This window comes from Acinonyx jubatus, chromosome E2, assembly GCF_027475565.1.
Source record: "Acinonyx jubatus isolate Ajub_Pintada_27869175 chromosome E2, VMU_Ajub_asm_v1.0, whole genome shotgun sequence".
Taxonomy (NCBI): domain Eukaryota; kingdom Metazoa; phylum Chordata; class Mammalia; order Carnivora; family Felidae; genus Acinonyx; species Acinonyx jubatus.
Genome location: NC_069396.1, coordinates 1294490 through 1319590, shown reverse-complemented (window position 1 = coordinate 1319590; position 25101 = coordinate 1294490). Strand labels below are relative to the sequence as shown.

At 65.1% G+C, this 25101-nt stretch overlaps 3 protein-coding genes across 5 annotated transcripts; 1 reads left to right on the top strand and 2 right to left on the bottom strand.

Annotated features, from left to right (window-relative positions):
* The first annotated feature begins 1559 nt into the window (after window positions 1-1559).
* IL17C (interleukin 17C) lies at window positions 1560-5383 on the top strand. The gene is made up of 4 exons (XM_027075800.2): window positions 1560-1616; window positions 2275-2460; window positions 3131-3459; window positions 3788-5383. The coding sequence occupies exons 1-4, from the start codon at window positions 1560-1562 to the stop codon at window positions 4047-4049; spliced, it is 834 nt and encodes a 277-aa protein (XP_026931601.2). The 3' UTR covers window positions 4050-5383.
* A 298-nt stretch (window positions 5384-5681) lies between these two features.
* Window positions 5682-14413, bottom strand: LOC113604395 (cytochrome b-245 light chain). Its single transcript, XM_027076412.2, has 6 exons — window positions 14263-14413; window positions 9248-9317; window positions 8611-8685; window positions 8331-8414; window positions 7762-7843; window positions 5682-5953 (listed from the first exon to the last, which is right to left on the bottom strand). The coding sequence occupies exons 1-6, from the start codon at window positions 14318-14320 to the stop codon at window positions 5738-5740; spliced, it is 585 nt and encodes a 194-aa protein (XP_026932213.1). The 5' UTR covers window positions 14321-14413; the 3' UTR covers window positions 5682-5737.
* Window positions 14414-15764: 1351 nt separating this feature from the next.
* On the bottom strand, window positions 15765-24753 carry MVD (mevalonate diphosphate decarboxylase). Of its 3 annotated transcripts, none has more exons than XM_053209944.1 (11): window positions 24621-24753; window positions 24230-24327; window positions 20932-21003; window positions 20454-20568; window positions 19982-20128; window positions 19066-19265; window positions 18724-18798; window positions 18400-18618; window positions 17983-18098; window positions 16988-17096; window positions 15765-16423 (listed from the first exon to the last, which is right to left on the bottom strand). In XM_053209944.1, the coding sequence occupies exons 2-11, from the start codon at window positions 24272-24274 to the stop codon at window positions 16343-16345; spliced, it is 1179 nt and encodes a 392-aa protein (XP_053065919.1). In that variant the 5' UTR covers window positions 24275-24327; window positions 24621-24753; the 3' UTR covers window positions 15765-16342. The 3 variants fall into 3 exon arrangements, with proteins under 3 accessions (XP_053065919.1, XP_053065920.1, XP_026932204.1); XM_053209945.1 differs by having other exon boundaries at window positions 24230-24322; window positions 24621-24746; XM_027076403.2 differs by lacking the exons at window positions 24230-24327; window positions 24621-24753 and adding an exon at window positions 23309-23787 and having other exon boundaries at window positions 20932-21002.
* Window positions 24754-25101: the final 348 nt, after the last annotated feature.

Sequence of the window (25101 nt, the reverse complement as noted above, 5' to 3'; positions counted from 1 at the left end):
CCTCCCCCAGCCAGCCTGCCCCTGCGCCAAGCCCCCCTGCCCTCTCTTCTCCTCTCTCTCAAGTGGATGAAAGCAAGACGGAAGGGTTTTATTTTCTAATTTGTGTTTTTGTCACTGAAACGTGAAATACAATCTCCAACGTCATGAGGGAAAACGGGCTAACGTGGCAGCTCGGTCTGGTGAAAATGCAGTTTCTGTGGGTTTCCCGCTGGTCGTTCACAGCAGCCCCCCTGCAGTCATTACGTCTCGGCTGGACATGCCCTCCTGCACCCTCCCCTGTACCCAGTTCCCCCGGACCTCCACCTCCTCCTGCTCCCGCCCCTCCCCGGCTCTCCCTACACCCAGCCTCCCCCCGGTGACCGTTGCCACCAGCCCACAGGCGGCCTCGCTCAGCAGGAGGGGCTCAGCCTGTGGTGCTCAGGGTTTCAGAGCTGAAGGAGGCCTGTGTTCCAAGGGGCATGGTTTGAGGGTGGGGCCTTCTGGGACACCGCCTCCGGGATGCCCTCCGACTTGCTCTGGTGGTGCCTTTCCAGTCTTGCCCAACCCAGGACTTCTGTGCTTGCCTCAGCCACCCGCAGGAATGAGGTGCCACCTGGGCCCCCGCCCTGCATCCATGCAACCTTGATGTCAGGCTGGCCAGGACCCCCAGCCCCCCCCCCCCCGGGCCCTTCCCCTGCCCCTGGTCCCCTTGAGCAGCGTCTACCCCCGGAACTGGCTGTCAGGACCACGGGGAACAGTGCTGGGTGGCCCTGGTGTCACAAAGCGGGGGGAACGCACAGCCTGGCCCCCGGTTCCTCCACTGGACGCGGTGCCCACCCAGTGGGCCGTTCGGAAAAGACACACAAGATGCTGACACGCATCTCGCGGGGGGCTGGTGTGGGCAGGGGGCAAGGCTGGGGCCTCGCGGGTGTGGACCCCCCTGGCAGCCACGGCATATTCTTCAGTTCATAAAGGAGACCCGCGTGCATGTGTGGCCAGACCCCCCTGGCCAAAGGGCAGCGAGAGCCCCGCACACGTTGCACCTCCACCCCCCCCCCCCCGCGCCAGCCTCCAGGCCGGGGTCGATCTGCCAGCGCCCCGTGACTGGGGCGCCGTCCCCCCACTCTCCTCCCTGGGGACCCGGGCTCAGCCCCTTCCCCCCATTCTGCGGCACTTACGGGACGCCGAGGCGCCAGGGGCAGCTGTGTGCCGGGGCCGTGGCAGGTACGCCACCCCACTGTCCCTGCCCTCAAGGGAGGAGACCCCCGAGCACCCCTGCAGGTGCAGGGGGCAGCCGTCGGCTCTGCCCGAGGAGGCTCTTCCTGGAGAGCTGGCCTGGGCTGACACACAGAGCACAGCAGCCAGCATCCGCCCTGCAGAGGCGGTCACGGGCTCAGCAGTGTCCCCCCCCAAAATATGTCCACGTCCTGGCCCCGGTGCCTTTGGAGAACGTGCCCTTATCCAGGAAAAGGGTCCTGGCAGATGCAGCTATGGTAAAGGCCTTGAGATGGGATCCTTCTGACTGAGGTGCGTGTCCTCACGCAGAAGGCGAGATGGGGGCACAGGGGAGGGGCCGTGTCATGGCCGCAAGCCAAGGGATCCTGAGAATCAGCAGCAGCCAGGAGAAGCGACAAGAGGTGGGACGGGTCCTCCCTCGGAGACCCCAGATGCCACTTACCCTGCCGACAATGTGATTTCAGACCCCGGCCTCCAAACTGTGGGAACAAATTTCTGCTATCGTAAGCCCTCAGTGTGTGGTACTTTGTCGAAGCCGCTCTAGCGAACTAATACAGGTGGTGATCTCCCCATTGCAGGAGGTATGCAAGCAGAGGGCTGGGGCGCTGGAGGGAGGACCAGCCCTGGGGACTCAATGCATCTATCCCTCCATCGGAAGCAGCATTTCCTCCAGGCCAGCGAGGGACAAGGGTCTCCCTTAACCCTGTCCTGCTCCCTGGGACACAGGCCCAGCAAGCCCACTGACAGGTGCAGACGCCAGGAGAGCCCTCCTCCCTCAAGGGGTCTCCGCGTCCCTGGAGTCTCGGGGTGGCGCCTGCCTGGTGCGGATGCTGGCCACTGCCCGCATGTGGGCAGGTGGGGTCCTGGGACGGCAGGTGATGCCCTCCCGCCACCCTCAGACCCTATTCAGCTGGGGGACGCTTCAGATTCTGATATGAGGGACCAGGACGCACAGGGCCCTGGGTCTTGGTGGGTGACCAGGGGACCCAGGGGGTGGTGTCCAAACCCCAGCCATTCAAAGCTTCACCAGACCACCTCCTACTGTCCTTTCCAGGGTAACAAAGGCGCCCGGCGCTGTCACCCCACAGCCCCACGGCCCAGCTCCTGGAGCGCCTTCTGGAATGTCTCCCACCTGTGCAGGAGGGGGTGGGCACCGATGCCCCTCCTGGAACGTTGGCTACAAACAGGACCGACCTCGCGTCCACAACCTGGGGGACCGGCCCCCGAGGAGCTCCGTGCGGCGCTGTGAGTGACGGAGGCCACCCCGGCTGCCCGGCCCACGGCTCCCCGTGGCCAAAACATCCCGGCCCGTCCATCGGCAGTGGCCAGCCTGGGGCAGGGTCCCTCCGGGCGGGGGGAGGGAGAGGAGGAGGGGGGGTGGGCACGGGCCCGCCCTGGGCGGGGAGGAGACAGGGGCACCCACCGGGCGGGGAGGAGGAAGCTCAGCGGGCACTTCCCCGGGAGGAAGCGGCCCGGATTTCCCCCAGGTGTGGCTGGAGGTATAAAGGGCGCCGGGAGCCGGGAGGCTCCAGGACCGCAGCCGGTGCACCTGCCTCTTGCAGCCCAGCGCGGCCGCTGCCGCCGCCATGGTGAGCCGCCGCGTCTCCCCACGCCCCCACCTGGGCGGGGCCACCTGGCCCTGAAGCGCTGGCGGCTTCCCGCCCCCACTCGGAGGACGTTGGGATGGGGCCCAGGAAGCCCCCCAAGGCTGGGGACAGGAGGCAGCCGGGCCCCAGGAGCTCTGGTGCTCTGGGGAGCTCGGGCTGCAGGGCTAGCCCCAACTTGGGAGAGAGGGCTGTACCCCGTCTTTCCACAGGAAATGGGGCAAGCCGGGGCGGGGGGGGCAGGGGGGCGGCGGTGAGTGCCCCCTTCCCTGGGCGCCCCCTGACCTGACTCCCCAATGCCTACCCGCCAGCTCCTCCCTGGCCTCTTGCTTCTGTTCTGGACGCCTGCCAGCCTGGCCCGCCACGGCCCCCAGCTCTGGGGGGGCCCCCACGCCCACGGGACCCCACGCTGCTACTCGGCCGAGGAGCTGCCTCTGGGCCAGCCCCCGCCGCATCTGCTGGCTCGAGCCGCCAAGTGGGAGCAGGCTTTGCCCGTAGCCCTGGTGTCCAGCCTGGAGGCGGAGGGCCGCAGGAGGCGGCACGACGGCCCCCCCGCTGGGACCCAGTGCCCGGTGCTGCGTCCTGAGGACGTGCTGGAAGCCGGCATCCACCAGCGTTCCATCTCCCCCTGGAGATACCGGTGAGGGTCGGGGGGGCGCCCTGCGTGCTGGGGTCCCCGCTCCGTGCTGCTGGGCCATCCCTGCCCCCCTCTGAGCCTCGGCGTCTCCACCTGTTCGATGGGACGGTCACCCCCAGGCCGGGCGGGTGGGGCCCCATCAGCGGGGCGCCTCCTTGCCGTTGTGGTGGGCAAGAGTCCATCCCGGCTCGGTGGCCAGGGACGCCCGGGAGAATGCCGAGGTCCGCGCCTGAGCCCCTGCAGGGGTGGGCGGGTGGGGGGGTGCTGGGCCGGGGAGGGGGGGGAGGGGAGGGGGCTCGCTCACCAGGCCCCGCCCCGTCTGTCCCCGCAGCGTGGACACGGACGAGAGCCGCTACCCGCAGAAGCTGGCCTTCGCCCAGTGCCTGTGCAGGGGCTGCGTCAGCGCCAGGACGGGCCGCGAGACGTCGGCGCTCAACTCGGTGCCGCTGCTGCAGAGCCTGTTGGTGCTGCGCCGCCAGCCCTGCTCGCGGGAGGCCACGGGGCTGCCCACGCCCGGGGCCTTCTCCTTCCACGCGGAGTTCATCCGCGTGCCCGTCGGATGCACCTGTGTCCTGCCCAGGTCGGCTCGGTGAGCCCCGGCCTCGGCCGGCGTCGCCTGCGCCCCCCCACCCCGCGCTGGACAGTCGGGGGGCTCTCCCGGGAGGGCCCCCCTATTTATGGGTATTTATTGCTTATTTATTTGCCCCACGGGGTCCCCGGGCAGGTACCGAGGCTCCGGGCCTCGGGGCTGAGGAACGACGGCGGACGCCACGCCCCGAACGGTTGTGTCCCCTGTGCCTGGAGGGTGACTCTGCTGCTCGGGCCCATCTCGAGACTCGGTTTACCCATTCTGCAAAAACACTTGGGCTGGAAGGACTCTTTGTCTTCTTCTAGAACTTTCTTAAACAACACGAACGGTGTTCTGATGACGCCTCCGTCTCGATGTTCTCCCTGGGGCTCCCCTCACACCCTCCCTGGACTCACGCTGCTCCCGGCCCCCCAAGCTTCCCCTCCCCAGCCCCCCAGAGGAAGAGGTACCCCTGTATCTCCGAAACAACTATTTTAAGTGTCAACGCGTCGTTAAATTGACAAACGTCCCCCAGAGCACACTGTGGGAGGGCAGAGGGCGGTGGTTGAAGGCACCCCCCCCCCTCACCCCTGCCTGGCCCTTGGCACCCGGCTGGTCCCGCGGGGGCAGCCGCCGGCCCTAGATTCTCGTGTCCTCCCAGGAAGGTCCCAAGGTTGTCCACTTGGGAGATGTGCTTTGACACGGGTGTGCCCCGCTGGCCCTAGCAGGGCCTTGGCACCTGAGGGGCTCCCATTCTGGCCGTCTTGTGGCCAGGCCCTCCTCCACCAAGGGGACTCCCCCTCTGCCCCACAGACAGCGTCTGAGGGAACTCCTGGGGGAGTCCGCTCAGGGGGACACATCTCCGGCGTCTGAACGTCCCCTCCAACCCCGCCAGAGAACTAGGCGGATCCGAAGGCCAGAGATCCTAGGCGGATCTCGCTGCCTGGACGGCCCTGGGGCTTCGGCCCCCCAGCAGGGACCCGGCAGAGCCCAGCAGCCCTGAGGCCAGCCACCCCAGCCTCCTGCAGAGCGTCCTGGCTCACAGCGTGACTACGCAGGTCACGGCCGGGGGCGCTCGGTGTGTGGCCTCAGCAGGTGTGGAAAGGGGTCCCGGGCAGCTCTGGCTCGGCTACACCCCCCTCAGAGCCTCAGTTTCCCCAGCCTAAGGGGTGACGGCCGTAGGGGCTGCAGGGCTCTTTTCAGAAGCTCCCTGATGGATGGACCACTTTCACCCCCGATCAAGGTCCGCTGTGTTCAAACAAGCCCGCGGGAGGTGTTCGGGGTGATCTTTGTGTGGGGTCTGAAGGACACTCTGCCTGTGGGTGGCCACACCGGTTGTCGGCTGGTGAGGGAGTGAAGGCCCCGGGGAGGGGGGAGGGGGGGCTTCCAAACTGAGGGTCCAGGAGGCCCAGAGGCCACCTGAGCAGGGACCAGCCTTGCAGTAGAGGGAACAGCCTGTGTCTGGGGGGCAAGGGGCATCCCTGTGGCTGGAGTGGCAGGAGGGGGCGGGGGGGGGCGGCATCCGTCCTGGGCTGTGGGTTCAGTGAGGACAGGCGGGGGTGGGGGAGGCAGGGGGGCGGGAAGCGCCCATCCTGGATTTATTTATGCAGAAGGCAGAGCTGGGATTGGGTGTGGTGTGCACACGGGGAGTCAGGGAGCCTGCTCTCCATGGTTTAGTTTGGGAGCCACGCGGGGGACGGCCGGAGACGCCCGTCACACGACCTCGTCGACCACCGGGACCGGGTTCTCCTGAGGGCCGCCGGAAACGCCTGCGGATGCCGCGGCCTCCTCCTCGCCGGACTTCTTTCGGGCCTCGGCCGGGGGCCGGGGCGGGGGGTTGCTGGGCGGCTGCTTGATGGTGCCCCCGACCTGCGGCCGCTCCTTGGGCTTGGGCTCGATGGGGGTCCACTGCTCTCCGTGGAAGGCTGCCTGCAGGACGCAGAGAGGCCGGGTCACAGATGGGCTGCCCCGGCCGCCCGGAGGCCAGCTCTGCCCCGCCCCCGGGAACTGGGCAGGACCCACATGTGAACCCACTAAGTCCAGAGTGACAGCCAGGACCCCGGACTCCAGCCGCTTCGTTATGGGGTGGGGGACCCTGAAAGCGGGGCAGGGCGAGTGGAGGCCACTCCTAGGCACAGGCTCCAAGCCGGGGCTGGCCCCAACCAAGGCTGGGGCAGGGCAGGAGGCAGGCCTTTGTATCACACAATGTCTGGCAGGCCGGGCGTCTGCGAGGAGTGAGGGGCCCAGGAGGGCAGCCGAGGAGGGCGGGGGGGGGGGGGGGGGGGGGGGAGGGGAGCGGGCCCTTTCTGCCCTGGAGCCTCCCCAGGGGCACCAGCCACGGTGAAGACCCCAGACTCTGGCTGAATGCAGACTCCTGGGCCCCGGGGCCCTACGGCAGGCCGGGACGGCCTGGGAATGTATGCTTTCCATCTGTACCCCACAATCCTCGATGGATAATAAACTGTGGCTTCACATCACTCATGAAGCAGAAGAATAAATGTCCCACCTCCGGACTTAAAACTAGCACATCCCCCCTGAAAAGTAAACCACACTGCCGATACGAGAGAGTGCAGGCAAATGTGGTTTGCAGGGGAGGGTGGAGGGGGGGGAGGCAGGGGCGGGGCGGGGGGGGGGCAGGGAAAATGCACAAACCAGCAAGCGGACACAGGTGAACCTCTGCTCGTCCGCCCAGGGAAGGATTTCACAAAGTTAACAGACCCTTAAGGGGGGCGGGGGGAGCATTCAGCGTCAGACGCTCCCTCCCAAAGCCTCCACGATTAAAACATGCATAAGATTCCCCCAAATTAGTAAGGAACAGACGAAAGAGCCATGGGAGAATGGGCAAGTGACACGAACAGGCCCATTCCGAGAGGAAGGAAGGTCAGACGGGAGTCGAGAGCGGCCGTGGCCCGGCCACCGGCGGTCAGGCGGGGTGGGCGTGTCCTGCGGGTGACCTCTGACCCAGCAGTTCCGCTGCTGCGGGTCCTTGAGGGGCCGGCCGCGGCCGCGTGTGGAGGGTCCGGGGCTGGGTGCGGGCGACGCCACGACCGCAGTGGTGAGAGCGGCCGGCCGGCCGGCAGGAAGGGCTCTCTAGCGGGAGCACGGGGCGGGCGGGAACGGCCCACAAAACGGTCAGAGCCCAGACGTCACGCCGCCCCGTCCCAAAGAACACGTGCGAACACCAGCGTAGTCATCCAGCAGAGAGATCGGAGCACCTGCCCCGGAGCCTGTGCGGGAGGACCGTCCGCGGCCGCCCGCCGCCCTTCTACAAAGACAGCCTGACCACGGGGCCTTCGCACGCGTCCCAACCAGGCAAACCCGATGGGGCAGCTCTGGAAAATGTCCGCGTGGCATCGGCACCCCTAACGAGCTCCGAGGAAGCGCTCCTGACGGCGCCCCAAGTCGGAGCAAGGATGGTTTGGACGAGAGAAGAGTGACGATGATGCCAATCCGGTTGGGCCCTGGCTGGCTGTGTGACCCGGGCCAGCCACGTCACCTCTCTGAGTTTCTACTTCCTTATCTGCAAAGCGGGGCCCTCGCCACCCACCTCGGAGGGCCGAGGTGTAGACAAAGGAACCAGCACGCTTTATACGTGCCATACGTGGCGACTACGGTCGTCAGGACCCCGCCCCGGCACAAGCAAGGACACGGGCTCGGCCTTGGCTCTGCCTGCACAGCTGGCTTTGGGGACGGGGGTGGCACGTGCCAGGGGGCGAACCACAGGGGATGCCACTCACCAGCAGATAGATGCTGCTCGCGATGGCCAGGCAGGCTGTCCCCAGGATGGTGGCAAGCAGGAAGCCGGCAGGTACCGAGAGCCTGGGGAGGGGTGGCGGGGAGGTGAGAGGGGGTCTGCGGCCCCAGGCCTTGGCCTCAGGACGGGGCCAGCTGTAGGTGTGCGGGCCCCGGGACCCTGCACAGAGGACACACCCAGTCCTGCCCAAGGCTGGGTCCCGTAACCTGCTCTCTGCTTCCGCTTGTACCTTAGCAACTCTTGGGGTGCTGGCGCTCGGCCCCCGCCACCATGCCGGAAGGAAGCCGTGTAACAGCGGGGGCCTGTGTTTGCAGCCTCCCCGGCGGTTAAGCCCCAGACACTGGCGCGGGGCCGTGAGCGGGGCCGCCCGGGAGAGCCGGTCGGCTCGGACCCTATTCTTGATTCAAGCTACGGAGGGTGGAATAAGTCCTTACGCAGCATGAGGTGACACACACAGGTGTGGGGAGCCTCTGGCAGGACCCAGGACCCGGGCTTTGGTCTGGAAAAGTCTCTGACTCGGTGGAAGCCAGGTGGGTGTGGGAGCTTGCTCACCCCAGGTGCAGGACGGCCCGGATGTAGTAGTTCCTGGAGAGAGGTCCCAACACCTTCACCACTTTGGTCAGGTACTTCTGTCCGCTGGGCACACGGGGAGAGAAGACAGACCGTGTCCTGCTCAGCAGCCCCCACCCATCCCACCCCAGCGTACCCCAGCTCCTCCCCCCCAGGGACCAAGGGGCCGCGGAAGCCGGGCGCACTCCGGCCTGCCTGCCCAGGAGGAGCGGCCTCCCCTGGTGGGTCGGGCCCGGCCCCCAGAGCAGGGCGGCACACTCACCATCTCTCCATGGTGGACCCCTTTCTCCTCTTCCCGCGGGGGTACTCCAGCAGGCAGATGAAGACACCCGCTACGCTGACGTGCCGTTAAGGAACAGCCGAGCTCAGCCCGGGGGGCCAGAGTGAGCCCCCTGTGCCGACGAGAAAACAGAGAGGTGCAGCTGCTGCCTGGAGGTCACACAGCTGGGAAACAGCCGGGCAGGGTTTGGACAGGCCTGGCCACTCTGCTGCCCGTCCTGAGCCCTCGGTCCCCTGGCGCCTGCCTCGGCTGGCCGGTCACAGCCGGGCAGACCCCGGGCTGGCCAAGGGGGACAGCTGATAGAAAGGGGGACACAGAGGGGGTCCCCGGGATCCCCGAGGCCTCAGTGCCGGCCCTCGGGGCTGCTGGCACCTGCCAGCCCTCACCAGGCCTCGGGCCTCGGGCAAGTTGCCTCCCCGCCCTGAGCCTTGGCCTCGCGCGAACCGCGCATGAGCCGGATCCTGCCGACCCCGCCGCCGCTGAGGGGCTGAGGGCCCCAGGGCTGCGGCAGCATTCTGCCAACCGAGAAGTGCTGTGCCCCCCGGGGGCGGCACCATCCCCACCCCGAGCCCGGCAGCACCGCCCCGGCCGTGTCCCGGCATCTGCGGAGGCAGGATACATGGAGTACGCACCGAACCACCAACTGGTGAACTGGCCGGCAGTGGCCACGATGCCCCCCGTGACAAGGACTGTGGGCAGAGGAGAGGCAGGTCAGCGGGGCTGGCGGCTGCAGGGGCTCCGGCCGCCTCTCCCTGTGTCCCCTCCCTCGGCGAGGCCACTGGTCCGTCACCCGTGCTCTGCTCCGCGACAACACGTCTGCCCGTGAAGGGGACACAGGCGGGCGCGGACCCCTAGAAGCAACATGTGAGCGGGGGCAGGGGCGACGGAGCAGCGGGAGCCGGTGGGTGGGGTCCGGACCATACCAGTCCCCGGGGCTCTGCCACCCCCTTGCCACCTCCAGCGTCTGCTCCTGTGGACAGCCGTGCCCGGCTGCTCTCCACCTCGATTCCAGCTGCGGGACCCGGGCACCCTGCCCCCACCCCCCGCAGCCGAATCCGTCGGTCTTCCTCTCTGCGGTCCTGCTTCCCGCCGGCTGCTCTGGGAGGCACGACCCGGATCTTTTCTCCCCCGGAATTACTTTTTGGCACCTTTTCTATTGTGATAACATACACAGAACATGAAAGGTTCCATTTCAGCCATTTTAAAGTACACGGCTCGATGGGGCACCTGGGTGGCTCCGTGGGTTAAGTGTCCGACTTCGGCCGAGGTCTCGATCTCGCAGTTTGTGAGTTCGAGCCCCGTGTCGGGCTCTGTGTTGACGGCTCAGAGCCCGCCGGCTGCTATGGATTCGGTCTCCCTTTCTCTCTGCCCCTCCCCCGCTCACACGCTGTGTCCCTCAAAAATATTTTTTTTTAATTTTTTTTAACGTTTATTTATTTTTGAGACAGAGACAGAGCATGAACGGGGGAGGGGCAGAGAGAGAGGGAGACACAGAATCGGAAGCAGGCTCCGGGCTCTGAGCCATCAGCCCAGAGACCGACGCGGGGCTCGAACCCACGGACCGCGAGATCGTGACCTGAGCCGAAGTCAGACGCCCAACCGACTGAAAAATATTTTAAATAAACACTAAAATAAAACAAAGTACACGGCTCGGTGGCCTAAGTCCACGCACACTATCGTGCCCACCTGCAGAACTCCAGCAGCTTGCCGAGGGACGAGTACGACGCAGGACAGTGTGCAGGCATAATCCTGACGACTTTACGGGCGCTCCCCACGTGCCCCCCTCCACCCCAGAAGCCCCCCGTGCTCCGTCCAGTCAGGGCCGGCCTCTGCGTCCGGCTCCTTCCATTCAACAGCTTGTCAAGGCCGTTCAGGTGGCTTCCTGCCGTAGGTATCGACCACGACGGATTTCTCCACTCTCCCGCCTTTGGGACATTTTGCTTGCTTCCAGGTTTGTCCCGTTATGACTAAGCTGACACAGCGTTTAATAGTTTTCAATCGTTTGTAAGAGTTTTAACAGTTTCCACCAGTTCAAGCCGACAGCAAACCGACCATCCTGGACTTGCCGCGGCCGATTCGAAGTTCCTCTTTCTCTCTAACAAGCCCCGTGTCACGTTTCCCGCCTCCAGCTATCTTGCTCAAACTTTAAATTTTACAATTTCTCTTCCTGGGTCACGTGTGGATTCCAGCTTAACCTCAGCCCCACCCACAGACCTCCCGTGGTGATAAATGATAAATCATTCACCCTTCCAACCGGCCACAGCCTGGTCAGCGTTCTGGGCTCAGCGACACCCCCCGCCCTGCTGACGGGCATCCCTCGGGGGGTCCCCCGGGAGTCAGGCTTTCTCTGGGCACCTCAGATTTTATTCCACCGCCTTCTGGCAGTGATTCTCGATGATGAGTGTGTACTCGGCCTGACTCGGCCTGTACTTTTCTCCTCTGGTAAATGGCAAGATTTTCTTTAATGGTCTGTATTTTCATTACAGCGTGTCCAAGAAGGGATCTGTTTTCCGCTATTCTGCGTTCTGCTTTCTCCTTCGATCTGAGACTCTCCGTTTCTGCAAAACGCTTACCCATTACCCTTCGGTATTGCCTCCCTGTGTCCTTCCTTCGGAGCATGACTGTCTTACCTCGGGACCTGCCGCCGCCCACGGGGCGGGTCTCCCCCCATCCACCAGACCCCTCCCCCCAACCTGCTTCCCATGGGGGTCCCCTGCCCCGCCCACGCTGCCCACAGGGCAGGTCTCCCCGCACCACTGCGCACGGCTGGCCTCTATTTAATAACCCATCTGTGTCTCTGGGCTGCGAGCACGAGGGTCCCCCAGCCCCGTCTTACGGGCCCCTAACCCTCTCGTCTTTAGATAGCGTTCAATTCATCCACTGACCTGTAGCGACTTTATTTCTTGACATTCTGCATTAGCTCACTTTCTGCGCTGTCCTGTTTTTGCTGTGTAATTCTCCATTCCTTTCCCTCCTTGAACAGTTGTGACCGCAGTCGTGGGCGTAAACACGCGCTCACATTCGCGTGTCTTCCAGAAGGCACCGCAGCCCCAGCCCCTGGAGGTGTGTGTGCTGCCTCTCCCCGGGCCGGTGCTTCCTCCCACGGCGGGCGCGTGCGGGCTGCTGGCGGGGCCTGCCTTCCTGCAGCGGTCGGGGACAGACGTCCTTGCAGGGAAGTTACACACTGGCCTCTGCTGGGGGCCTCCGGGTCTCTCTAGTCCTGGATCCGGTTCATCGGAATGTCCCGGTCCAGCACAGGGTAGGGGGGACGCAGCCCTTCCCACACACAGCGCAGGCCTGGGGTTCTGGGGTTTTGCCTCGTTGGTGACTTGTTCCAGCCCTGGCTGCAGGTGGCAAGCGTCCTCGGAGGGGACCACTTCCTACTCCGTCCCTTGTGCAGGTGGGCCTCCCCAGCCGGGTCCAGTCACGTAGCCCAGAATCGTCCGTGTCCACGCAGAGGCCCTGAAACCCCACCGAGTGAGAGTCGAAGCCCCTGACGGTGTCGCTGTTCTCCGGGCCCCCCCTCCTTCGGCCCCCGGACACCACCTTGAAACCTCACTCTGCTTTTCCAGCCGCAGATTTCCTACTCCTGTGCTGAGCTTTGCTACACATTAACCACGTGTGCTTGCCCGGCAGCGTGAGGGGTGGGGGCTGGAACAGGGCACTCAGCACACTTGTCTTGGGTGCCTCGTCCCCCCTCTCGAGCTGCAGTTTCGCTGCCTGCCATCAGCAAGAGGGGAGCAAAGACACGGGTGACCCACCAGGACGGCAGGGCTGCTCCGTCACCCACCAAGGCTGACAGAGCCCTAGTAAGTACAGGACGCACGGGAACAAGGGAAGGTGAGGCCTCGGCTCTCGGGGGCCTTACGGTCTTGTCGGGGGAACAGAAATACACATCGGAACTGGAACAGGGAACGTGACGGAAGGCCTGGGGCTACTTTACGTCCGGTGCTCCCCAAAGACTCCTCCAGGCTCGTGGCAATTTGAGCCGAGAAATGAATGGAAAAGCCAGCCGCCCACAGATGCTTCAGACAGAAGATGCCTCTTCAGCAAGGCACTTGGATCCGCTCAGGAGATCCGGGAACAGAAAGGAAGCAGGTGCCCTCGGAGCTCCGGAGCAGGGAGGGAGCTGGCGGGGCAGGGAAGGGGGCGGCCAGAAGTGGCTTCCGTTGTGTGTACCCGAAAGGTACCGAGGGCTTTGAGCAGCAGGTGACACGGTCTGGTCAGATGGGGCTTTCCACAATAGAAAAACCTGTGGGGTGTGCCTGCTGGTGGGTCTCGCCAGGCCCGAGGGGCCCCAGGGGGCTGAAGTTTATGCCGAGAAGAGAAGTCAACAAAGGGGGAGCCGGGGGACGGGAGTGCCCTGGGGGACCTTCTGACACACCGTCTTTGTTTGATGACGAAGAAGGCTGAGCCCGGGCCTCGACCTCACAGTCGGCACAGTGGACGTGAACAGCGTGGGCCCGTGGCCCCCATGGGCAGGTGTTAGCTAAGGCCAGGCCAGGCCAGCCTGCACGCAGTGGGCCTTCACGGAATGGGGCCCCAGGGCCTAGAACCCTCTACTTCCTGGGAGGGTGGGAGTTGCAGGAAGCGGGTGAGGGTGGTCTGCAGTGGTCTATCTAGGGCGTCCTGCCCCACTGCCTGGGGACAGGGAGAAGCACCATCTAACTGAGCCACTCTGGAGGCCAAAAGCAGGGGTGACCTGCGTGGACAGGGAACAGACTGCTAGGCCCCGGGCCCCCATGTGCTCCTACAGTGTGGGGCTGGGGAGTCTACCTCCGACCCTTCCCTCCGCGGCCGGTCCCAGCTGAATGGTAGTGGGCTGAGACCCTCCTTGCGAGCACGTTCCCCCCCTGGGCACAGGCCCTTCCCGGGAGTGGCAGGTGCCAGGTGGGAGGGGCCAGGCAGGGCCAGAGCATCTGGGCCCACTCTTGCCTCAGACTCCGTCTGGGACTCAGCTTTACCCCACCCAGTCCTGAGAAGTTCCTGCTTTCGGTACACGGCTGGGGTGCAGACCCCACCGCTCCTTAACCAGAGCTCTTGAGTACAGGGCCCGGCAGGGTGACTGGGGGCCCTGACCCCTTCCCCGGTCTCTCTGGGAGTTGAGCTGAAAGGGGGTCACTCTGGGGGTTTCCAGCCACCTTATGAAATCCCAGATGCCCTTCTGTGCACCTGGGGGCTGGGCCCCAGATGGAGAGTGGCTGCCACCCAGGACTCCCTCGCCATCGCTGGGCCAAAGCCCCCATCCAGGGCAGCGGCGGGGGGAGGGGGGTTTGGCGGACACCGACGTCCACATGCCCGGTTTTCCCAATCCTTGGGGGACAGTGACTCCCCGGAAACTACCAAGGACGAAAGGCCTCTTCCCCTGGCCGCAACTTCCTCTTTCAGTGTAGAGGTCCAGACGCGGATGGGGGGACTGAAGAGGGTACGGCTCGGGGGGGGGGGGGGGGCAGGGGGCGGGGGTCTCCGAACCCCCTCCGCAGGCAGAAGTCTCTGACTGCCTGCACCCTACCCCCACCCCTGGCCCGCCCCGCCCCGCCGCCGCACGTACCCCACCCCCTTCCCTGCTTCAGTCCCCACTCTCGGAGCCCCCGCGGGGCCGGCCCGCAGCCCGAGGTCCCGGCGCACACTCACTCAGGCCGGACGCCAGCGCCTGCTCGTTGGCCCACATGGCCCACTCGATCTGCCCCATAGCGGCCGAGGCGACGACAGCTCGGCGGACTCCGCGGCAACACTGCGGCCCGCGCTCCCGCCGCCCGCCCCTCCCGAGGGCCGGCCCCGTCCCCGCCCCCGGCGGCAGACCCCACCCCCGGCGGCTCCAGGCCCCGCCCCTCAGGGCAGAAGGGAGCCCCGTTGGGGCCGGACTCTTCCCCGCCCCCGGCCTCAGGCCCCGCCCCTCCAGGCAGGTGGGAGCTTCGCTCCGGCCCGCCGGCCTCCCACCGCTCGCCCCGACAGCGACAGCCCAGACCGGAGCAAAGGCGGGCCCTGCCTGTCTCGGGCCTTCCCCCTGGGGGGTTGTCCCCTGCAGGCCCAGCCAGCCCGCCTTCGGGCCCAGGCCTCCCGGCTCACTTCCTCCTTCCAGCTCCTTCCGGGCGCGCGCGGGCGGGGGAGGCCACCACTTTAACCGGCCAGCTCCATGTCCGAGCATCACGTGGGTTGCTTATGACCAGGGCGATGCCTGGCAGGCTGGGCCAGGGGGAGCAGGCTGTGAGGTGGGTGTACCTGCGGACGAAGGCAGAGGCACCTCAGAATGCTCCGCCTCTCCTTGGAGCTTCCAGACCAAGGATCACGCAGGTGGCAACAGGGGCCTCTCCGGGAGGTGTGGGCAGGCTGCGTTCCTAGAAGGGTTTAAAGGCCCAGAACCTTCACCACGCCCACACAATGGATGCCCCACGAGGGAGCAAGGCCTTCTTGGACGCCAGTACCCGCTCTAGGGACGGTGGCAGGCCCAGCCCCCACTTCCTCATCCGGCCCAGGCACCCCTCTGCTCACAGCGCTGACTGGAGGACAGAAGCCAAGCTTCCGAGAAAATCCAGATTGCAAGAGCCTGCCCCTTTGTCATCCCCTCCACACTGCCCCTTGAGGGTGACTTCAGCAGTGGCGGCCCCGGCCCCAGCCCCGGTCCCTGGTGGGAGAGGGGCAGGGGTTCTCCCAGGTGCCCACCCCCTCCCAGAAGCCTGCCTGCACTACACTGACATTTTGGAAGTGGGGAAGGGTGGCATTCCTATGGTTTCATGATCCAGAAACTCCTGGGCTGAGGGGAATCATGTCCCTAACCAGCACTGCGGCCAAAAAACCCACTTCCCGCCTTCTTTTGTGGACAGGAACTTGAAGCAAGACCCGAACCACACCCCCACGCCTGTCAGGGCTTTAAGGATTGTGTCAGCCACCGAAAATGGGCCACAGTCGTGGCCACATGCATGGCCAGCAGGTGACAGAGGGCAGCTTCTTCAGGTGCAAGCTGGCTCCAAGCTCTGCCCATCCTGCCCACACCCTCCAGCCTCTCAGAGCAGGGACCCCAGAGCACTGGTGGAGGAATCGAGAAGGCCCCAGTCAGGAGCACTGTCTTTCTTCCCAGCAGCCCACAGGGCTCCGGGCGTCGCGCTCCCACCTCCCGCAGGAGACACACCGGTGTCTTTTTTTTTTTTTTTTTAATTTATTTTTAAAGTAAACTCTCCAGCTGCCAACATGGGCCTGAACTCACGACCCTGTGATCAAGACTCCCACGCTCCACCACTGAGCTCGCCAGGCGCCCCCAGTGGTCATTTTACACAGAAACGTTCCATTCACACCTCGTGGCCTGCGTCTGGCAGAGGAGCCGTAGGCGGCTCTCAGGCTTCAAGTCTTCCAGAGGGTCCCTGAGGTCTGCAGAGGCGTCCTGTCCTCCGGCTCTGAAGAGGGACGCCACCTCCCCGTCATATCCGGCACGGCTGCCATCTGGGGCGGTGGCAGCGGCCCCAGAGGGCGAGGCCAGGGAGCCCCGTGCCATCCAGCCCGGCACCCGCTAGGGGGCGTGCCCCCGACTGCCCGTGTGGCGCCAACGGTCACTCCAAGTGTCCCAATGTGGCCACAGCAAGTGGCCTGGCCTGGAGCCCGGCGGCTACCCCTCGAGCCCCCAGTGAGCACAGACTCGCGGCCGCCACACCCAGCACCCCTGTCCCGGCGAAGCGGCCCTTGTCCCAGCGGTGGCTGGGGCTCGTCTTGGGGAAGGTGGTCAAGCAGCTGGCTTCGGCAGGCCGTCGGGGCCCAGGAGGTGGGCGTGAGGGTCGTCCAGCGTTTGAGGCCCGGGGCCCACCTGTCGGGTCGTGCCAACGGGAGAAGCAGGGAAGTGCAGGTCAGAAACTAACAGAGGCTAACAACCCGCGTGGGCCACTACAGGCACCCGGTCACTGGGCCTCCGTCACCCAGACCTAGGGTGGATAGCACGTGCAAGGTGGAAGGTGGAGACCGTGGCCTCGGTGCTCAGGTCGCGGGACTCAGACTCGGGCAGATCCGAGCAGAACGCCGGCTCGGGGACTCTGAGTTGTGCCCACGTGGCGAGCCCCAAGGGTCCCCAGCACTTGTGAGTCTCCCTAAGTCTCCCCACTCAGCACTGGGGACGCCGGCGGTCCCAGCGTGTTCCCAAGTGCTCCCCTCACTTGGCGGCGGGGGTGGGAGGGTCCCCAAACATCCACTTTGAGAGTAAGTGAGTGGACGGGACAAACCACACTGTACCAAACGCTCTGAAAACAGAAAGGTGGTGTCACTGTTACCACCAGCAAGCCGGCTTCCTGCCGGGGACAGACCGGGGCCGGGGAGCCCCTTCACCTGCCGGCAGGCTGGCCGTGAGCCCTCAGTGGGCCGGGCCGCTGGGCCTCACCTGCGTGGCGATGATGTGCTTGACGCCGCCGGGGGTGGGATCCACATCCAGCGCGGCCCTCAGCTCATCTGAGAGTGAGGCAGGCCTCACGGGCAGCCCCTTCAGAAACCTGGGGAGAGACGGGCCGCACGTCCTGAGCTCCTGACGGAAGGTGTGGAGACAGCAGACTCAACACAGGAAGAGCAGCAGTGGCTGCCGGGGGCGGGGGTGGCACTGCCGGAGGGGAGGGGCAGGTCTCCTCTGGGGACGTGCACGGGCTCGGGAACCCAATGAAGTGCGTAAAGCCACCGGTTGTGCCCTTCGAGGCTGCTGACCTGGTGAGTAACACGTGACGTGTATCTGACCTCACACACGCAGACACGCAGCCGGGCGCGCGTGCGCGAGAACCTGGCCGCGGTGGCCAGGAAGGGGGGACGAAGCTTAAGAGGGAAACACCCCGGTGCAAGTGTGAGTCCGTGGCCGTGTTCCCAGAACAGCAAAAGCCTGCAAACCACCCACGGGGTGACGAGGGCAGTGAGTTCAGAGCCTCCCACGAGGACACCAGCCGCCTTGGGGATCGTCTTGGTCGTGCGTTCTGTCCATCTGGCAAGGAAGTCAGTCTTCCAGCCCCACCCCACCAGAAGTCATCAGTGCTGCCCAATCACAGTGACAGAGACACAACCCCGCATATTCCCCGCAGCCCTAGCAGGGCGATCTCGCTGCACGGGGAACAGGGACCACTGGGAGAAACGCAAGGGCCCCGTGGCCACCTCGAGGCTGGGGCCCTGCCCCACGGGAGCCATCACGCTGCGCACCCGTGCACGCGGCCCCAGGGCTGTGACCTGTGTGAGAAGCGCCTGCGGTCACAGGGAGGTGCCCTCGGTCCCCGTAGAAATCGACGCTTGCCACGGGACTCCCGTTCAGCACCACGGCCTCAGGTGCCACTGTCCCCAGCCTCAGCAGGAGACCCTGCTCCTCCCCTGACGGCCTCCCAAATGCGGGGGCCCCCAACTCACTTGTCTCCGTTGGACTCGGGGGGAAAGCAGTGCCTCACAGCAGCCACGAACTCGGGCACGGTGTCGTCCAGGGTAAAGACCACAGCGTTGGGGCCCGCGTCAAACGTGTACGCCACCTGGAACCCGCGTGGTCAGCGTGAGTGTCCGCGGAGAGGCCGGCCCGGCTCACACCTGTCACCCGCCACGGACACCCGTGGCCGCCCGCCAACTCAGGACCAGCCGGGGGGTGGCGCGGGCTGCGGCCCCTCGGCAGCCACGCACCCGGCGCAGCGGTCACGAAGGCAAGCGCCCGCGGGCAGCGGCGTCAAGCGGGCGCCGGGAAGCCTGGTGGCGGGCAGGCCTGTGCTGGGCCACGGCCTCGGGAACCCGCCGCAGGACTTCCGCCCCCAGCCGCCCCCCCCCCCCCCACCCGCTAGCCTTGGTCTGCCCGTGGTGGGCGTTGAAGCAGTGCACGAGGCGGACGATGCGTCTGGAGATGTCGCTGAGGTAGGAGATGGGCGGGAAGGTGTCCAGGCAGGTGGCATGGAACTGGTTGCTGTCCTTCATGGTCAGCCGGCCGAAACCCTGGAAGTCCCGCTCCCGGACACAGTGGGTCATCTCCACCATGCGCCCCGGCACCACCGCCTCGGCCCGGAACTGCGAGGCACGGGAGATTTCGCTGAGCGGAGCACAGCGGCCCGGCCCCGAGGGACGCAGGACGCGCCCCGGGCGGCCGCCCGCCCCCACCCACCCCAGCCTCACCCTCAGCAGGGGGCTGGTCTCCACACTGGTCTGCATGCCCGCCGTGCTGCCCATCAGCTTGCGCTCCGCGCTCACCTGCACCGAAACAGATGGCCTGGACCCCAGCCTGCGGCCCCCAGCCCGGAACACGCGTCCCATCCCGTCCCGTCCCACCCCCCCCCCACCCCGGCCTCGTGTGGGAAGCGGGACAGCGGTGCCCCCGACCACAGAGGTCGCCCGCCCGGGTGGAGACGGCGCGGTCCTGGGAGCGGCAGCCCGGCAGCTGCAGGGAGCCACGGGAGCCACGGGAGCCACAGGACGCTTCCACCTCCCGAGGCAGCCGCCCCTCCCAGCCTCACTCACCACAAGTATGAGGACTCGGAGTTCGGGCCAGTGTGACTCGGGGGCCACCTGCCGGGCGACGCTGTCCTTCCCGTCGGCCCGCTCCCCCATCTGCCACTCCACGAAGCCGCCGTACAGGCTCCGACAGGCGCTGCCCGAGCCCCGGCGGGCCACTTCCGAGAGGTCGCTGTCAACCCCGTAGACCCGGGCCAGGGCGTAGGCTGCAGGCACAGGGTACGGGACACAGGGTGCTCAGATGGGCAGGCCGGGGGTGGGGGGGAGCCTTTGAAAACCACGGGGAGCAGAGACCGAGGCAGAGGGACCCGGAGAGCGGCGTCAGCGAGACAGCTGGCCGGGCCAGCTGGGGTGGGGCTGGGTCTGGCCGGGGGGGGGGGGGGGGGGGAGGGGACCCGACAGCAGGACACAGAGCTGGGGGCAAGCTCTCTGCCCCCCGGCCCCGCTAGGCACCGAGGGCGGCTCAAGCAGAGCACACGAGCTGGCTGGGCAAGTAAGCGTCACCCCCGGCATTCCTTCTAGGTCGGACATCGTGAGCCCACTGCCTGCCGCTGCGGTGCCCAGCTTGGCGCGGGTGGGGAGGGCGTCCCGGAGAGTGAGCCGGCACGGGGGAAGCAGGGCAGGGGTTTGGACGGAAGGAGGCAGACGGGTTCCCAGTGGGCCTGTCGGAGCACCTGAGGCCAGCTACCTCTCTTGGGATTGTGTCGGGTAAGCGGAGATACTGGCCTTCTCTTAGGCTTGAGCCCCTTTGGGATGGGTGTCTGTCACGTACAACCTGGAAGGGACTGTACACAGAGCCCTAGGAGGCTGGATCGTTCAGACGTGTGGCGGGGACTCCCCGTAAGCTGCGAGAATGCGACAGCATTCGCGGCATGCACAGCACAGCACCCTACAGGCCCTCGGTCTCCCCACGGGCACCCACCTAGGCAGGCATAACCAGCCGCGGAGGAGGCCAGGCCCGCGGCCGTGGGGAAGTTGTTCACCGATGCAATGTGAACCTTGTAGCTGAGGCTGAGGGGCGGCGGGTCCTCGTCGCCGGTGCTCCTCCGCTTCCGGGCCAGGCGGCGGACTGAAGGCGGAAGGGACACGGCCACTGGGCAGGTGGCCCCGACCTGCTCCTGGCATCTCACCCGCCGTGGGTCAGGAAGAGGGAGCGGCACAGCCGAAAGCCGGCCTCTGCCCCCAGCTTCTCCTGCAGACGCCCTTCTCGGGGAGGGAAGGTCCCGGCCCCCGCCCCGGCCCCGGCCGTGCTCACAGGCAGCCCCCTCCCCCAGGGGGCCTGCAAAGCCAGCAGCACCCTCTGTGCACTCAGACCCTACAGACAGAAGAAGGGGCAGAGGGGAAGGAAGGGCTCGGCCCAGTGTTGCACACGTCCCCCGCGGGATCCCACTCACTCTCCCTGAGGCAGGCCTGGAGGCGTGGCTGCCCCACATCTTCCTCCCGGCCATTCAGCCAAATCCGGTCCTCAGTGAAATCCTTGCTGATGGCGGCCGTGGTGGTGGTTTTTAACTGGGAGAGAAAACACAGGGGCCACCGCAGGGACGGGTGAGGGGTCAGCGCGCCTTTCCAGTGGGGATGGCCCTTCGGGGTCTCCCGCTCAGGAACAGGGACGGCCTTGCCGGAGAACTGGGCCGTTGAGGCCAAGGCAGGCCGGGCGGGCAGTGAGGAGGCCCCAAGGCAGGTGGCAGGCTTGGCACCAGGCCTGGACTCTGGAGGAGAGCTGGAGGCAGGGGCCTGTGCGCAAAGAGCAGTCCTAACAGGGGGCCGGGGAACTGTTCACCGGCTGGGAATTTATTGCTACAGTTGTTAAACAAAAGTTCAACCAAAGCGTGGTAAATATTTACGTTGCGTTCAGTGCCCATTCGTACTAACCTGGTCTTGGTGCAAGGTGACGCTCAGAGAGGAGTTGATGGGCAGGACCAGGTCCTCATCGCGCTTCCCCCCTGGAACAGACAACCCAAGGCCGGGCCGGTCCATTGCCCAGCCCTGCAAACCATCACGCTGCCCTCGCTCCTCCCCACCAGTGCTCCCCAGTTACCCTCGCTGCCAGCCCGCTCTCTCCCCTCCGCCCAGAGCCTGCTGCCTCACTGCACAGTGTTAAGTCCTCTTCCTCCTGTGCCCTCGCCTTCAGGAAGTCCTCCCGGATTTCTCCCCACTTCACCAGTCTCCCAGTCCCAGAGCAGAGCTGGAGGCCGGTCCATCCCCTGTTTCATTGCTTGTTTTATCTTCCGCCCCTCGGAGCGGCCTTCCAGGCCCCGAGCACTCTGGGTAAGGCTCTCGCCTCCCAAACAAGGGGAGCCCTGGTTCCAGTCTCCGCTGTTGCTCCCCGGAGACACTCAGACCGGCCCCCTCCCCCCGCCCCGGCTCGGCAAAGGGAGCTTCCCACGAGTGGACAGTGGCAGGGCTCTCTGCTAAGCACCCGCGTCGCGCTGCACTTGTGTGGGGCCTCGGGACGGCGGACGGTTACCGGCGGTGCTAACGACAAGCCCTGGCAGGGGCTCCCGGAGCACCCAGAAAGAGACCCACTTCAATTCACCCAACAGACTTGACGAAGGCGTGAGAGCCGTTGCAAAGAGAGGGGCGGCCTTTCCAGCAAATGCCGCCAGAACGACTGCACATCCACAGCCCAAAGCGCGGACCCGAGTTTCACACCTTGTACGAGAAAGCAACTCAAGACGGAGACTTGAACCTCAAATGAAAAACTATAAAACCTTCAGAAGATCTTCAGGTTGGAGGGCCAAGTAGGTGAGTCTCAGATTCGACCCCAAACGCGTGAGCTTCACCCCGATTTTGAATGCTACGGCTCTTTGAAAGACCCCGTTAGACGGCCGAAAGATAAGCCACAGATGGCGGAAAACATCGCGAACAGCCGACGAAGGATTAGGACGCAGAGGACACAGCAAACTCCCAAAACTCGACGGTAAAAAAGTACACAATCCAATTAGGACACGGACGTAAGACGCGGGCAGGTGTTTCACCAAAGAGGACGCACAGGTTACAAACAGCACGGGAAACGGTGTCCGGTGTCACTGGCCGGTCGAAAATCGTGGAGCAAACCCGCGGTCAGAGGTCACCCACCGATCAGAATGGCCGAAGTAAAAGCCAGTGATGACACCAGCGGCCAGAAAGCTGCGTCGCCCACGCGTCGCTGGTGGGAACAGAAAGTGGCAGCCGCACGTCAAGTTCAACAGTTTCCTTACACAACTGAAACACGACTACGCTACGGCCCAGCAGTGACACTCCTGGACACTCATCCCCAAAGAATGAAAACCCGTGTTCACGCGGCTACCTGCACGCGAACTTTAGAGCAGCTGTCTCCACGATACGCTGGGACAGCGACCTTTCAAAGGGTGTCTGGCTAAGCAGAGCGTGGGTGTCCCCGCCAGGGAACAGGACTCCACGCTAAGGGAGCAAGTAACGACCCAAGCCAGCGCCCCGGTGAATCTCCAACTCACGGCGAGTGACGAGAGCCACTCCCAAGGCTCCACATGAAAGGAACCCGTGGACTGAGCAGTCTTGAGAACATGACGGACTTGCAGAGCAGGCTCCAGGTGGCCGGGTTCCAGGACTGTGGGAGCCAAGCCCCAGGGGTGGGTGTCCCGGTGGACACTGTCCCCCGCCCCCGCGGTGGTAAAACTCCCCCTGTGGACCCTGTTCCTCGTCCCTCCACCTGGGGGGGGATGTCCCCAGCGGACCCTGTCCCCCATCCTGCCCCCCGGGGGAGTGGACGCCCCCACTGCCTTGGACCCTGTCTCCCGTCCTGCTCCGGGGGGTGGACGTCCCTCGTGGACCCTGTCCCCTGTTCCTTCACCTGGAGGTGGACCTCCCGCGTGGACCCCGTCCGGCCCCCTGGGGAGTGGACATCCCCCGTGGACCCTGCCCCCCCATCCAGCCCCGGGGGACGGATGTCCCCTGTGGACCCTGTCCCCATCCTGTCCCCCGGGGATGAACCACCCACCCCCCCCCCCGTGGACCCTGTCCCCCGTCCCGGAGGTGGGCCTCCCTTGTGCACCTGTCCCCCATCTCGCCCCCCCCCGGGGGGTGTGAACCCCCCACATGGGCCCTGTCCCTCGTCCCTTCTTCACGCGGGGGCGGACGTCCCTCGTGGACCCTGTCCCCCATCCCAGAGGTGGACGTCTCCCGTGGATCCTGTCCCCCGTCCCTCCATCCAGGGGTGGACCTCCCGCGTGGACCCTGTCCCCCGTCCGGGCCCCGTAGACCGTGTCCTGCGCCCCGGCCAGGCACTCACAGTACTTGATGACCGCGATGTTGACCGGCGCGGTGCAGGTCACGACCACCAGCGGCTTCTCCTCGGAGGCCATGGCCCAGAAACACTGCGAGCTGAGCCTGCAGCCGGCCCGGCCGGCACCTCACCTGCCCCGCGATTTGCCTGCAGGGAAGCTGTCCTCGCTCCGTCCAATCAGCGGTGGGCCCGGCCACCGCTCCACTTCTCAGCCAATGAGCGGGATCGGACGATGGCCTGCTGACTCTGGGTCCGCCCCCGTGGGCTGGCGGACACGCACCTCCTTTGCGCAGGCGCAAGGATCAACCCAGACGCGGTGCACTCAGACGCCGAGTCTACGTAGGCGCTGGGACTGCGCAGGCGCAGGGGTCTGCGCAGGCGCGTGGCGTCGGACTTCCCTAGAGCGGGTTTGGACTCCAGCTGAACCCGGAAGGTTCCCGCGGGCGGACGCGGTAGGGGACCGCACCCTGAGGGACTGTCCGCCCAGGCTGGGCTCAGGGGGCCCGGGGGCTCAGGCGCCTCAGTAGCTCCAGACGAAAGACGGGGTGACGGCGTCAGGGGTGCCGCCGGGGCTGAAGGGCAAGTCCCCCGCGCCCGGGACAAGTCCTCCCCACGCCCTGCTCCCAGGACAGATCCTCCCCGCCCAGGGTCCCCAGCGCCACGGGACAGGTCCTCCCCACGCCTCGTCCCCCGAGGTCCCCGAGATCTGGCGTCCCCATGGGACGCACCCCCCACCTCCGGTACTCGCCAGAGCCCCTGGGCTGGGGGGCGCTAAGGGATGAATTGCTCCAGAGCTAGGCTCCTTCAAACCTCTCCTTTTTCTGAGCTCCAGATAAGCAGGTGTCCTTTTTTCACCGTGAAGGCGGATTGTCAGATCTCTGCACAGGGACTTTTCTATTGTAAAATATTCATAACGTAACACTTTCCGTTGTAACCATTCCCAGTTGTGCGGTCCTGTAGCATTAAATACATTCCCGCTTTACAGCCATCACCACCATACAACAGCAGAACTTTTTTATCCTAAACTGAAAGTCCAGCCGTTAAACACTAACTCCCAGTTTCCCTCTTCCCTTTCTAAATGTTTAGTTAAAAAAAAAAATTTTAATGTTTTATTTATCTTTGAGAGAGAGAGTGCGAGTGGGTTGAGGCAGAGAGAGAGGGAGGCACAGAATCTGAAGCAGGCTCCAGACTCCGAGCTGTCAGCACAGAGCTCGACGCAGGGCTCGGACTCACGGATCGTGAGATCATGACCTGAGCTGAAGTGAGAAGCTTAATGGACTGAGCCACCCAGGCGCCCCCAATAAATGTTCATTTTTACCTTTAAAATGGCCCATTCTTCAGTCGAGTTTGAGTACGTGTTGTGAACTGTCCCACCCCCGGCCAGCCACCCGGCTCTCTTCCCAGAAGGGTTAGTGTGACCCAGTGCTTGAGTGTCTGTCAGGGAACAGTTTATGTGTGACGATACGCAGGGACCTTTTTCCACTTAGATGCTTCATGGAGATCATTCCAATTCTGAACAAAAGTGCTCCCTGGCTCTGCTGTCCACATGTGTCTTAATCTTTCCAGCCCGCCCCATGTTGGTGCACAATTAGGTTGTTACCAATTTTTTTTTATATATAGTATAAGCTGTTTTTTGTGTGTTAGTATTAGTGTAGGAAGAATTTCAGGAATTGTAATCACCTGGCCAAGTAGAGTGCATCAGATATAGGTAGCTGTTGGCAAGTTCCCGGGAGGAAGTTGAATCGGTTGTTGAAGGCTGGTCCCCAAAGCGTGGGAGCGTGCTCACCCTCTCCACGCAG